The sequence below is a fragment of the Diorhabda sublineata genome, chromosome 6, assembly GCF_026230105.1.
Source record: "Diorhabda sublineata isolate icDioSubl1.1 chromosome 6, icDioSubl1.1, whole genome shotgun sequence".
Taxonomy (NCBI): Eukaryota; Metazoa; Arthropoda; class Insecta; order Coleoptera; family Chrysomelidae; genus Diorhabda; species Diorhabda sublineata.
Window position 1 is genome coordinate 22,640,010 of NC_079479.1, and position 13,071 is coordinate 22,653,080.

Consider the following 13,071-nt stretch of genomic DNA (forward strand, 5'->3'; position numbering starts at 1 on the left):
ATGAATAACAATGAAAAAGAAAACATCAGCGATGAAGAGTTACTGGTATCCACGCCACCTAATCTCACCGAAGAAAGCAATACGGCCGTTCTTAATTCGTTGCCGCATAAATCTCGTGCAAGGTACGAAAAACAGTACGAGCTCTTTATGAAGTGGTGTCATCAGAAAAAGGCGAAAAACCCAACGGAAATTGTAATGCTCGCTTATTTTTCAGAAAAATCTAAAATCTGGAAAAGTACTTTATGGTCTACATTTTCGATGATTACAAAGTACTCTCGCGATAAAACAAGATGTTCACATCAACAAATATCCAAAACTTATCAATTTCCCGAAGAAACAAAATAAATGGTGCACTGCAAAAAAATCAAAAACTTTAACAAGAGAAAATATAATAGAATTCTTATTACGTTCTTATGCGTCGTCTAAAAAATGTTGTGTACGCCGCGACTGAAAGACTCGTCTGTTGCTCGTCTCGCAATTTCCAGACTCGACCAACAAAGTAGCACTTTCAGTTCCTTGGTATATAAATAACTATTTTATATGCGGCAACAAGAAGGAATCATATACTTTTTATTTGAACTGATGTATGATCGTTCACTTTGTCATGGTCGAGAATGATTCGTCTTCTGCTATTGGTTTCCCTGATTTTTTCAAAAATTTCCACTTCTCTGCACCAATCGACACGAGCTTTTTTTTTGAGCGATTGTCAAATTATGCGATATCCAACGCGGACAAATCTTTTCGACAGCTAAATTTTCATGCAATATTGAAGGTATGCGAGTGGAAATGAGTCACATGACGATTTTGCAATATCAGTTCACGCACAGCACACGATGTTTTATGGCACAACAACCGCTTTCGGATGACCTTCACGAAATTCATCCTGTAACGAAGTGCGAAGACGATTGGAGTCAGAAATCTAGCGAGTTGATCGGCATACTGCTGTTCATTTTTTCCCCTTCGAAAGTCATAGAAAATCGCACAAAAATGTTAGTGATTTAATTCCATTTTTTGAACGTTTTAATTATTTGTGAGCAACTCAAATGGCACTCATATGACCAAACGTTCTATACATTGAATGTGGCAGCTGGGGGATTAAATTTCAAGCACCTACATTTTATGGGAACCTAAGCACTTCCTTCGATCATTTTTACAATCTACTACAAGATACTACTACACAAGATGGTCGACCAAAGTTGGTTAAGCGTATTTGTTAATTCTTCGATTGCTTCTGTTCGTAGTAAGGTGTTGTTGGTATTGGTGATCAACAAGAATGATCTAATCCTGGCGAAACTGAAAAAAAATATAATGCTCTCCTAGTATTTGGCCGCCCATTTTACCTCGAATTGTAAATAAAGTCGAATATTCAATTATTTAGAACTACACATGTTTTTTTAAGTACATAAGTGAATATCGACATACGCAGAATCATTAGTTCCGGTTCCCAAATATAAAAAAAATAAATATCTCAAAGTCTTGATAGTACGTTCGATGTCTTTTGAATTATTTCAAAAATTTGAAATTAAAATTTATGTAATTAACGACTCATATTTCAGTTGATAATTGTTTTTTATAAAGCTGGATATTTGGAATACTAATGTTTATTAAATAGCTTGAAAAAACATTTGAATATATTGTAATTATTTCATGGTCGAATAATAAATGATGATGAATATTTCAGTGAATTTTTTTATTATTGTTTTCCTCATAAATACTTGTCTACTTAATAAATTAGCAACATTACTGGTTAAGTTGGAAATTCTGAAACCCTTGGTGATATTCATACTTTAAAAAGCACATAGCTCGTTTAAAATATGAACGGATCGGAAAATCAGGTATTGCCGATCAAGTGTCCAATAATAAATTGTTGGATGCATTTGAGAGCGTTGAAATTGCTAGATGTAGAGTAGCTCAAATAGGGACAAAGGGCCAATTCCTTACAGCCCGCTGTATAGTTTAGTCAATGAATTAATGTTCGCGGGAGAAGGTTTATTGGTGGGAAAATTTAGTATGAAACAGGATATGTTGGTTAAAAAGAAGAAAGAAGAAGAAAATATTACATATAGGTGGCTAAGACTGCTACAATAACAAATTTGAAATTTCAATAAATTATTATTGTTGAAGTTTATGTCACAATGGGTCGTTTGTCTGATAAAGAACGAAATGACATTTTAATGATATTATGATATGGTGTAACGCGTAGAAGTCAACAAGAAACGTGTAATATCTTTAATAATGTATATCCTAACCGAAATCCCATAACAAGATCTACTGTCAGTAAATTAGTAAAGAAATTTAACGAAACTAGTTCAGTAAAAGATTTGTCCAAACCAGGGCGCTGAAAAAATGCATCAATTGAAAATAAATCTTTAGATGTTTATCTATATATCTATGGAACTTGATATTTCGCAAACATCCGTAATGAAAATTTTATGTGATAATAAGTTCCCTACATACAATACATACAAAAAGAAAAAGAAAAAGAAAAAGAAAATGGAAAAGAAAAAGAAAATGGAAAAGAAAAAGAAAATGGAAAAGAAAAAGAAAATGGAAAAGAAAAAGGAAAAGGAAAAAGAAAAAGAAAAAAAAGGAAAAGGAAAAGAAAAAGAAAAAGGAAAAGAAAAAGAAAACGAAAAAGTGAAAGAATTATAATGTCCGTTTTAATATAAATACAATAGTGAGTGAATGCTGGATACACATCTTAATTTAAAAAAAACAACTAGTCGAAGCTTCACCACATAATGAACACTCGTTAAGTTTAAAAGAAAATAATTTCATTTGTATATACTATATACCCTCTATATAGCCTCTATATAAAAAATCTTGTCAAAAACTAACAATTTACAGAAATAAATCAAAAATAGCAGTAGCGTAATCGTCGATGAGAAGTACTAGGAGAACGTAATGCAATATATTTGTGGTAATAACTGAAGTAGTTTGAAGAGATAGAAAAACTACACTGAACGTTGATTTTCGTACCCGGAATATGTATTAACAACGAATTTTCTAATTCTTTTATTTCATCTGACTCCAATCTGCTTAGCTCTTCACGGCGACATGTACCGAATACACCAATAATTATTGCCATTTCCATCATCAAATAATCGGTATCTGGCTTCATTTCAAAATGTATTGATTTGTTCTTTTGTCAGAATTTTCGATTTCTTCGGACGGAACCGTAATTTGAGGCGAAATTGATAACCGGGTACGAAATTGATAATTAGATCATTTCGTTACATTTTAAAATACCACTTGCAGCGATCTTTTTCTCTTAGTCTTGTCCAGCTTTTATCTCGATACGTATATGGTGACGTGTGCCATTTTTCATCTAGTTTTTTGGTAAAAACACTTTTGAAATTAATGAGCTATTATCAAAGATTCAGTACCTCTGCAAACTTTCACTGGTAAGTAAAATATTCAGCAGATATTATAGCCGCGCAGGAAATTCAATATTTAACGGCTAGGGACAAATCGATCACATCCTTGTTGCTAAATTTATTTCTTCTATATCTTCTCCTTCTTTCAGACTAATCGAAAATTGTATTAGTGCATAAAAGGAAGGTATGAAGTCTACAGTTAGGATACCAGTTGAACAAGCACTAGCAAAAGTTACTGATGAAGGATTGAGTCTACAGAGGGCTGCTCGAGACTGTGACATCCCTTATGAGAGGCTAAATAACTACCACGGTCAACATTTTAGATAAAATGGAGGTCTAACCTATTTTAAAATCAACGAAGAAAGGGTGCAGTTGTGAAGAAGGTGGCCGCAAATATAAAACGCACTCGGGCTTCTGTTTCCTCACAAACCAAAACGAAATTTTTAACAATGCGCGAGAGACATTGCAAGATATACCTGCATGCTATATTTTTAACTATGATCGAATAAACGTTCAAGATTATCCAGGAAATAACAAAATATTGTTTATACGGGGAATAAAATATCCGGAGAGAGTCTGTAATTTTACAAAAAGTGCTAAATCCATTATGTGTCGAGAGTGCTGCTGCCTCCTTACATTAATCACAAATGCGAAAAAATCTGGGACCAGTGGACTGACAATGGCCTAAAAGGATATCAGTTCATTTTAGCATGGATGTTGTGGCAGGATGGAGATATATCTGTGAAATACGTTTGTATAAAAAAGCTGGTTATAACCTGAATATAAAAATTATTGTAGATTTCTTTCAGTTTATAAACTTAATTTTTTTGGCTGAAGTACAAAGTATTGAAAAGTGATCCTGAGATATTTGAGAACGAATAACGTTAAAAGTGACGAGAATATTTAGACCGGAGTCAAATTTATTATTTTACATGGTCTGATTGCAGCAACATGAAAGATATCATCGAATTCGCCTCAAATCAAGTTTGAATTTGATCAGCCCCACTTTAGTATTTTCAAAAGAAATTGCAGATAATTTTAAAATTGAGGTTTTCAAAACCTCTATATTTTTTTAGAAAAAATCCTACTTACATTTAGAGTTTTACATATTACCTAAACAAAAATTATGATAATGAATTTAGTCCCAAACTACGGTACCCCACATTTTCTTGCTTCAGAAATGCAATTGATTTGTGATATTTGCTGATGTCTACATTATACTTTATCAGCAAACTGGCTTTTATTATGAAATGATTGGACCACATTGTTGAATGTTTCCACACCTTCTATTTTTCATCTAAAAAAGCCAAAAATATAGTAGCACTAAGTTCTCTTCGATTCACATTATATTGTATTAATATATTTTGTGTAATATCATATGGTTTTTTGATTTTTGAGGCAGCAGATCCAATTTCGCTCAGTTTGCTGCCTGTTCGATGTTCAATGGAATGGCAATGTCAGCTTCGGTGTCGAATTCGGCACACACACACACACGGTCAGTTTCAGTTTCAATTTTTTCAATATTCTTCTTTGTTGTTACAATACAATAAAAATTATCAATGAAAACACACCAAAAAATATTGACTTTCTACAAATTTAAATAAATATTTTAATGTTGTCATGACACTCTGATATTATTTAGAAAAAAATAGATAAGGATAACATATTCAAATTTCGTTATTGATAATTGTTTGACCTAAAGTAATATTGAGTCGAATTCCGTATTTTTCATTTAGTTAATTTTAGTAAATTATAATTAAATATCTCACATCAACAACTCTTTACTAATAAACCTCGTAACTATGAAGATTTTGATAGGAGTAAACATATTTTATTTCCTTTGTAAGAGTTTTATAAAAAATTGTGTATGATATACGTGTTAAAAGTGATTTAATTGTGTTCATCTCCACTCGCTACTTACTTTTAACACTATTTTATGCCATGTTTAATTTATCATAATAATAATAGTAATTTGATTCAAAAACTTATTTCCATCTTGTATTATCAGTTGATTTGAAAAGAAAGACATTGAACGTAGTGTACAGTATGAATTCTATATCAGATTCAACAAAACAATAGTAATAACGTAAAAGTAATAACATTTTTTGAAGTACGGTGAGCGGGGAGGCTAATCTTGAGGACAATTATTTTCTAACCTAACCTAACCTAACACTTAAATGAAATGGTGCTCCATCAAGCATAAACCAATGTTCCAATCTCTTATGCAATGACAAATCGTCAAATAAACCCGGTTCGAGGAAAGGTATTTAATTTCTCATAGAATCAATACCAAAGTTTCCTGTTGTATGTTCTTTTAAATTTATCATTATCTAAATTCTCATACCTTATCACACACTTATTTTATTGATTCTGGAATTTCATTATTGTATGTGTATTTAATTATTTTATGAGAACAATTATTTCTTACGAGGGTGTGGACCGTTAGAAGAACAATCCTCTATCGATTCACAAATGAAATATCTTTCAGTTAAACAGTCTATATCATTCCATGTGAATCCACTGGGATGGGCCCAATGGCGAGCTTCAACGCAATTCTCAGAACCGTTCTGAGAATTTTTTCCACTGGGTTCACCAGGATACCAATTGGCGTATCTCATATTTTGACCCGTAGACAACCAAACCCACTCATTATCGCCAACGAGATTCGTTGCTGATGTCCAGTAGTGGCCATAGCCTAAGCCTAAAAAAGATTAATTAAAAAAAAAAATATATTCAATACATTGTGTGCTAAATTGTAAGGTTTTGATGTTAATATATTCGCGATATTCCAACTGAATTGCAAGGTTTGTTGATTATTATCTAATATAGAAGAACACACAGTTGTCATTTTTGTTTATTAACAATACAGAACAAATTGGAGGAATGAAGAATAATATATAATTTACTGGAACCTAATCAGTGTATGTATTAAAGTAAATACCCGAACCACGCATAATAACTAGAAGTATCTGTAATTTCGCGTTCTTATTAGTACGTAGCGCGAATCGCGGATAAAATTGCCAACGTCTACTCTCGCAGGCTCGTACGGGCTCATAGTATAGTTCGCGCTCGTGACGTGTATGCACGTCTTGTAATTTTCTCAATCGAAGTTTATTTGTAGTAGAAATGAACAGTGAAAACACTAGAGCAGATGCTTTACAACTTTGCGTTTTGGCAATTTATAGTTACACCTTAAAGAAACAATATCTACTGAGCGACTGAGCAATCCGCGAATATGGAGTCTTGTCGTGATCTCACACGCTTAGCGCCTGCAAGCCGGAACGAAAAACTAACAATTTTCGGGGAAAGTACTATGAAGCCGTAAAGAATATGCGAAACGGAACCAAACTCATTCCTCGTGGGCGCTTTGCGCCTTCGCGCTGATAGAGCTTAATGGCCACTAGGTTTAGGAAAATACTGAAATGTATCTTCAATTCGGCTATATACTGAAATTTTCAATCAGAACGCGTTCTTACAAAGCTTACAATAGTAACTAACAGAATATTAAAATTTACTTATAACTACAATTAATATTATAGGCAAGTATAGGTTTTAGAGAATAAAGTAGGCTTGGTTTTATTTAATTTGTGGCGCAATATATTAAATTTCACTTTATATGTGAAACTTGAGACATTTTAAAATTTAGAGTAATACACAACGTAATTTTTTGCATTTAAATAATTTACTTCGACAAATTTCAGTGCATATGCACATAAAGAAAATCCTGCCTAGAAACAAAATTAAATGAAGCTGCTTGATGTAAAGAAATTTGTTTATCTCTCCTTATTAAGTCAATGTCAATAAATTTTTGTTTTGCAAATGTCTAATTCGGATCTGGTATAGGTACAGATGATTAATGACTCCATATTTTGTACTTAATTGGTATATGTTGTCGTCGGTCCTCAGAAAAACAAGTAAATTTCTGAAAACATCTTTTGCTCTATCCATATCAGGAATAGTCACCGAAACATTATCACTTACGGTTATCACCTCCTTCACAAGCTAAAGACGATGAAGTCCGAGCAGCGATCACGCGTTTCCTCAATGAATGGGCCGGATGGAGACTTGGACTTGGGAATACAGAAGCTCCGTCTTCAAAAATGTGTCAAAATAAATGGAGATTATTTTCAAAAATAGATAACAGTTTGAGCATTTCAACGATTATAACATTTAAATCGTTATGTGAAAAATATGCAAACATTTTTCAGAACTATCTGATCTTCGATTTTTTCTAAACCACGTTTCGCTGAAAATCACGAAAACCCCCGAGTGAACAATCCTAGGAAATTTGAGCTTGGTATAAATTTTTGTACCCTCGGGTGTGAGGACGAAAATAATCTCCTAATAGGAAAAGGAAATGAAAAATTTTTTGTATTCTGATCCCAAAACTACATCATTCACAAATTAATACTTACCATTATCTTGGATGAACTTCCCAATTCTATCGTTTTCTTGTTGACTATTTATACTGAGAAGATGCATTCCTTGTTGTCTACAGAATTGCAGAGATTTGTAAAAGTTTGCCTGAAAATACAATAAATACCCTTATTTTTATAAGATTCCTTTCGTAACAAATCATCAATTCGATTACACCTCTACCTTTGGAAAATTAGTAATTTTGAAAAACTACATCACACTTATTTTTAAGGAAGCAGTTTGTATACACATTTCCAAGTATGTTACATCAACATTTGACGGTTCAAATATTTGCTATTTTCCTTAGTAGTGTCTGATAAACCAAAAAGTATATCAAAATATTTCATTAGATAAAACATAAATAATCGATAAAAAAAACAAAATTTTGAAATGTTTTCCATTATTAGCCCTAAATATCACCCCGGTATTCAACGGTAAATATTTCATACTTCTCTCAATTCTTCTGGATTTTATATAGTTTTTATAATTACCTTAAATACAGTATCCACATAATACGTTTTTCCTGCAAATGAAAACCAATTAAGGGTTCTTTTATTAGTATTCAAAACCGGAGATAGAAATTCAGTGCCACTTTCTTCCAAAGTAACGTAGAAGAGATTGGAGATAAATAAGAAGAAAAAGACATGAATAAACATTTTAGTATCTCACTAACTCAAAGAACACGTAATTGATTAACTTGAATATAAAAGGCACTATATTTAATCTTTTGGTTTTTGTGCGAAGACGTCATACTGGTATTTCCAGTTTGTTATCAATAAGTCGACTAAGAACTTGAACTTTAATTTGTGATAATCTTGTTGTTACAATTATATGTTGAGCAAATTATAACGCAATTTTGTATCAATAATTAAGATTTTGGTCTTCACTGTGAACATTAAAATAGAATTTGTAACCACTTACAGAACTTTCTGTTTTCAATTGTTATAGTTGAGATTCAAAATTCGAAAAAAAAATTTATCGATACTTCAAATTATTCACTTAAAAAAGACGTGAAATTTATAGAACATAAATGAATATGAAACTCAAATTTATTAGTTTTCTGATTTTCAAATCTGGTCATTGTGTTTTCATGGATTTTTGTAACTTTAATATTTTAACGTTACTAAATAGTATTTTCTAGATATTGTAATGCTTGTTTTCCTTAAACAAAATAATATTCATGATAAATTGCATCATGTACGAGGAAGGTTTGATTTGAGTAGTGACTTTTCAATTGAACAACTCACTTCACACTTAACGTTTAATTTTCCATTTTTTTCAAACATCTAAAAAATAATCTGTCTGAAGTTTGGCTTCATTCTGAATATAGCAGATTTTGGCTGTATCGTGATGCCACCCAATTTTTTAAAAATGTTATGTCCATCAAGTACTACATCCCAGTCTTAGATCACCAACTTTATTCGAAGGATCTTGCACAGTTCAACTTCTGCCTCTTTCCTAATCTGCATCAAAAGGAACCAGATTTGAGTCTGGTGAAGCTGTGAAAAAAAAATCGGCGCACGTCGTAAAGGATCTGACAGAAAAAGAGATTATATCAATATTTTATATCACCAGTCCCGTTATTTGGTAGCATCACCTCGTATATCTTCTTTGGAGTTTTCTGTTTCGCCCCAAGGCCTGTTGAATGTAATTTGGCCGATTTTTTGTCAAATCATGCAGTAGCTCTTCAATCGTTAGATGTAATAACTTGTACAATACTAGCAGGACCCGGCCACGCGTTGCTGGGGCTGATTGATAATAATGAATAATAATAGCAACTTCATCAACGGTTGGTGCATTGAATCTGCCAGTGTGTTCTCCCAAAGGAACCTTGTCCGCTTTAATGACAATTTGATAATTGTCACTTTGTAATTGTGGTGACACTATTCTAAACAATTAAACCAATTGATTACTGTCGAGTAATTGATGTCTGGTCCGTTTATAAATAAATACAAGACGAACAAATGATCCGCGTGTTACTGCGCGGTTGGTTCGATGATTTTCTCGGTTTTGTTCTCTATATGACACTATGTGTTGTTGACGTACCACCCTGGTTCAATGCATTTTTTTGTCGACGAATTTCACGCTGTTCTCGTGCACGAATTTCAGCTGTGCGAATTCTTTGAGCTGCATTTCTTTCTGCTGTCTGTTCGACTGATTCATGAGCTCTTTCAACACGTTCACATCGAATCTTCTTGCTACGGACATTAAGGTTTGATTTTTTGGATGTCATTTTACTAAAAACTGTACCTAATTGAATTTTTAATGTGAATGATTTTCGCTGTTCTCTGAATAACAGTAAGTTAGAAGTAAAAAAAATATTCGAAGTAATGTACGCAACGAAGACAAAATGAAGAATGATTTGAAAGAAGCGACGTTAAGTGGTATAGGCAAAATAAGACATGTATAGTGTGTAGTCTAAGAAAATATAACACATTTAAGTGTGGCGCCATCTATGAAATGCAAAGGACAAAATTTTACAGTTCTCTGTAAAGATATTCGCTTAAGGCCCCATCTGTTCCAGACTTATGGAAACTACGATTGATAACAACAATAAACGTTGATGATCAGTTTATTATTAATTATTAATTATTGAGACCATTGATTTAAATAAAACTATCCTATCATTTAAGGTGGACCAAATTACATATATATATACCAACTTTCATGAATATCAGTTGACTTGTTTTTGAGTTCATTCGGAACATATACACGGACACTGAATTTTTGTATATTAAGATTCTAATGTGTATTATTATTTGAAATATTTAAAATTATATCCCATGATTTAGTCAATCTATTTTAGTTGACTACAGAATTTTCTCAGTATTTGTTTGTTTCTAACAGTAATATTTGCTTCACCTGTTGTTTGAGTGTAACGTACTTTTCTTGTAATCTTATTCTCTCAGCTATTTCTGAAAACTATCATTAGTTTTCGTTATCGTTTCTCAGTCGACGTTTTCTGAATACATATTTTTTAGAGAATAGAGCTTTAGTCACCTCCGATTTTACTTTATTTTCTATAGGAGAGAAAATCCTCATGCACTTACGGTGTCCTTGACGGGTACTGTTGGACTATAACTGGCTAAAACCCCTACTGAGCTGCCGCATTTTTCAATAGTGTTCGCTCTCGCAGTGCTTCGTTGGAAAGGCTGTCTTTTGTTATGTTTAGTTCCTATTCTCTTTCTCTTTGTTTTCTATTATAGCCCATATCGCTCCATACGTGTACATCCAGGACTCGTCTGATTCTAACAAGCACTCCATCATGCTGATTAATGAAATATCTTCTCCTTTTCTGAGTATACAAGTTTCTTAATTCTTCCCATTTGGAACAATGGAAGACCGTATTCTCAGCATCGTCTTCCTTACTGCAGTAGGTGTATTTACGAATGTCTGAACTCCACCTGGTATAAAGGTACCTGCGGGAGCATCCCTAACCTGTACTTGCTTGTCTTAAGGAGTAGTCAGTTTCGTCATACTTACTGTTTACCCAGACTTTGATAATATGTATGCGTCGGTGGGTCTATCGGCCATATGTTCCGTTGTCCCATTTCACTTGCCCCCTCTGGGTGATATTTGCTCTTGCTTCAGCTTTCGACCTGTCTTTTCTCTTTCAATTGCAGCTCCATAGAGGTCAAACCTGCGATTACCACTTGTCAGCTTTACGATGCAAGTTTTTGTTTCTTAGACTGTATGCCATATTGGTGCGCTGGCTATGGACTACGCTCGAAAGGATTTTCCTCTTAGATGCACTAAGACCGTCTGGCATTATACTCGTCAGAGCTGAAAGAGTTTTGTCTGCTTATTCTTTTGACTTTTTTTCGTGTTTTTTAATGCTAAGTATCGCCTAGTTACTTTAGAGCTTCAGTTGGTGTAACAGTCGTGCCTTGTACATTGAACCATTTTCTGGAGCTAGCTTTAGATGTTTGCTTTCAAGCCAGAATTGCCAGAATTGCAGTGCTGCCCTAGTCAGGTTCATCAGGAGCTGCTCTGTCTTATTGTTACTAAGGCGACGGACGTCGTCTGCAAAGCCAATTGGGGCAACTTCTTATGGCATCTCTATTCTAAAGAACCCATCGTACCAGATGTTCCACAGAGTTAGGCCCAGTACTGATCCTTGTGGTACTTCACCGTTCAAGTCAAAGATCCTGGAGTCGTTTTCTACTTCAGTGATTATATTTCTGTTCAACAGGTACGATGCAGTGATACTTATTAGGCTTTACTAACTTTTATGGTTATGAATGCGCATAAGCGGCAATGGGTAGAGGAAAAAACTTTGCTATCCTGCAAACCTCTCCTATGTCATCGAGAGTTTGTCTACCTTTCCTGAATCCTTACTGCCGTTTTGATAAACCTCCAATACGCTGTAATTCTTGGCTGTATTTCGAAAATCAGGTGCTCGTACAGTTTCGCCTCTATGAATGGATATGAATGAATGAATATGGATTTTCTAATGGTTTGTTCTCTTTACGTAGCAGTCTTATTTCTTTCCATTTCTCTGGGAAGTCAGCATGGCCCATTAAGTTGATGTACACTGTTAGGAGATAGTTTTGAAAAAATTTAAAAAAGTAACTAATTTTATAAAAGAAGAGACCTACAATCAAGACGATTTAGAAACATATTCTGTGTTACGGTTTTATTATTTTTTAGAATTAATTTTGGTTTTATTGGTATTTTGTGTATATCTGTAATTAAATAAACAGATGACACTCCAAACCACCGGGGTAGGTTGTGCAGCCATGAATCCACTTTGCCTTGGATAATCAACTACAAAAGACGGTATTTGTCTTGTCTTAGTATGTGGCCAAAATACTCCAGTTTCCTTTTTTACTGTAGTCTCTGCATAAATTCTATGTTGGTGATGCGCTCCATCCAGGATATTCTCAAAATACTCTGATATATCCACATTTCAGTCATTTTAAAGTAGCCTCCATTATAGTCACCATTATATGGAGCACCTATCTAGTGTTAATTTTGGTTGTAAAGAAATATCTTTGCTGGTACAGTTTCTTCATGTTGTTAAATGTAGCTCGAGCTCTTTCTGATGCCTGGTTCTATTTCACGTGGCGCCGAGATATGTGCACGTTTCTACCCGATCTACGTCTTGATCGTTTATCGCTCTGGAGGATATTGATTTTGTTAATAATCATATGTTTTGTTTTCCATATATTCAAATACAGTCCATATTCTTCACTTATTTCATATATTTTTTGCATAACATTTGATATTGGCTTTCCTCAATTTATATATTCGGCATATTCCAAATATTGTATTTCCA

At 33.5% G+C, this 13,071-nt stretch overlaps 1 protein-coding gene across 2 annotated transcripts; it reads right to left on the reverse strand.

Moving 5' to 3' along the window:
* Positions 1–2,632: 2,632 nt before the first annotated feature.
* LOC130445719 (perlucin-like) lies at positions 2,633–8,579 on the reverse strand. Of its 2 annotated transcripts, XM_056781549.1 has the most exons (4): positions 8,285–8,579; positions 7,793–7,901; positions 7,359–7,469; positions 2,639–6,078 (listed from the first exon to the last, which is right to left on the reverse strand). In XM_056781549.1, the coding sequence occupies exons 1-4, from the start codon at positions 8,447–8,449 to the stop codon at positions 5,795–5,797; spliced, it is 669 nt and encodes a 222-aa protein (XP_056637527.1). In that variant the 5' UTR covers positions 8,450–8,579; the 3' UTR covers positions 2,639–5,794. The 2 variants fall into 2 exon arrangements, with proteins under 2 accessions (XP_056637528.1, XP_056637527.1); XM_056781550.1 differs by lacking the exon at positions 7,359–7,469 and having other exon boundaries at positions 2,633–6,078.
* Between the last annotated feature and the right edge of the window lie 4,492 nt (positions 8,580–13,071).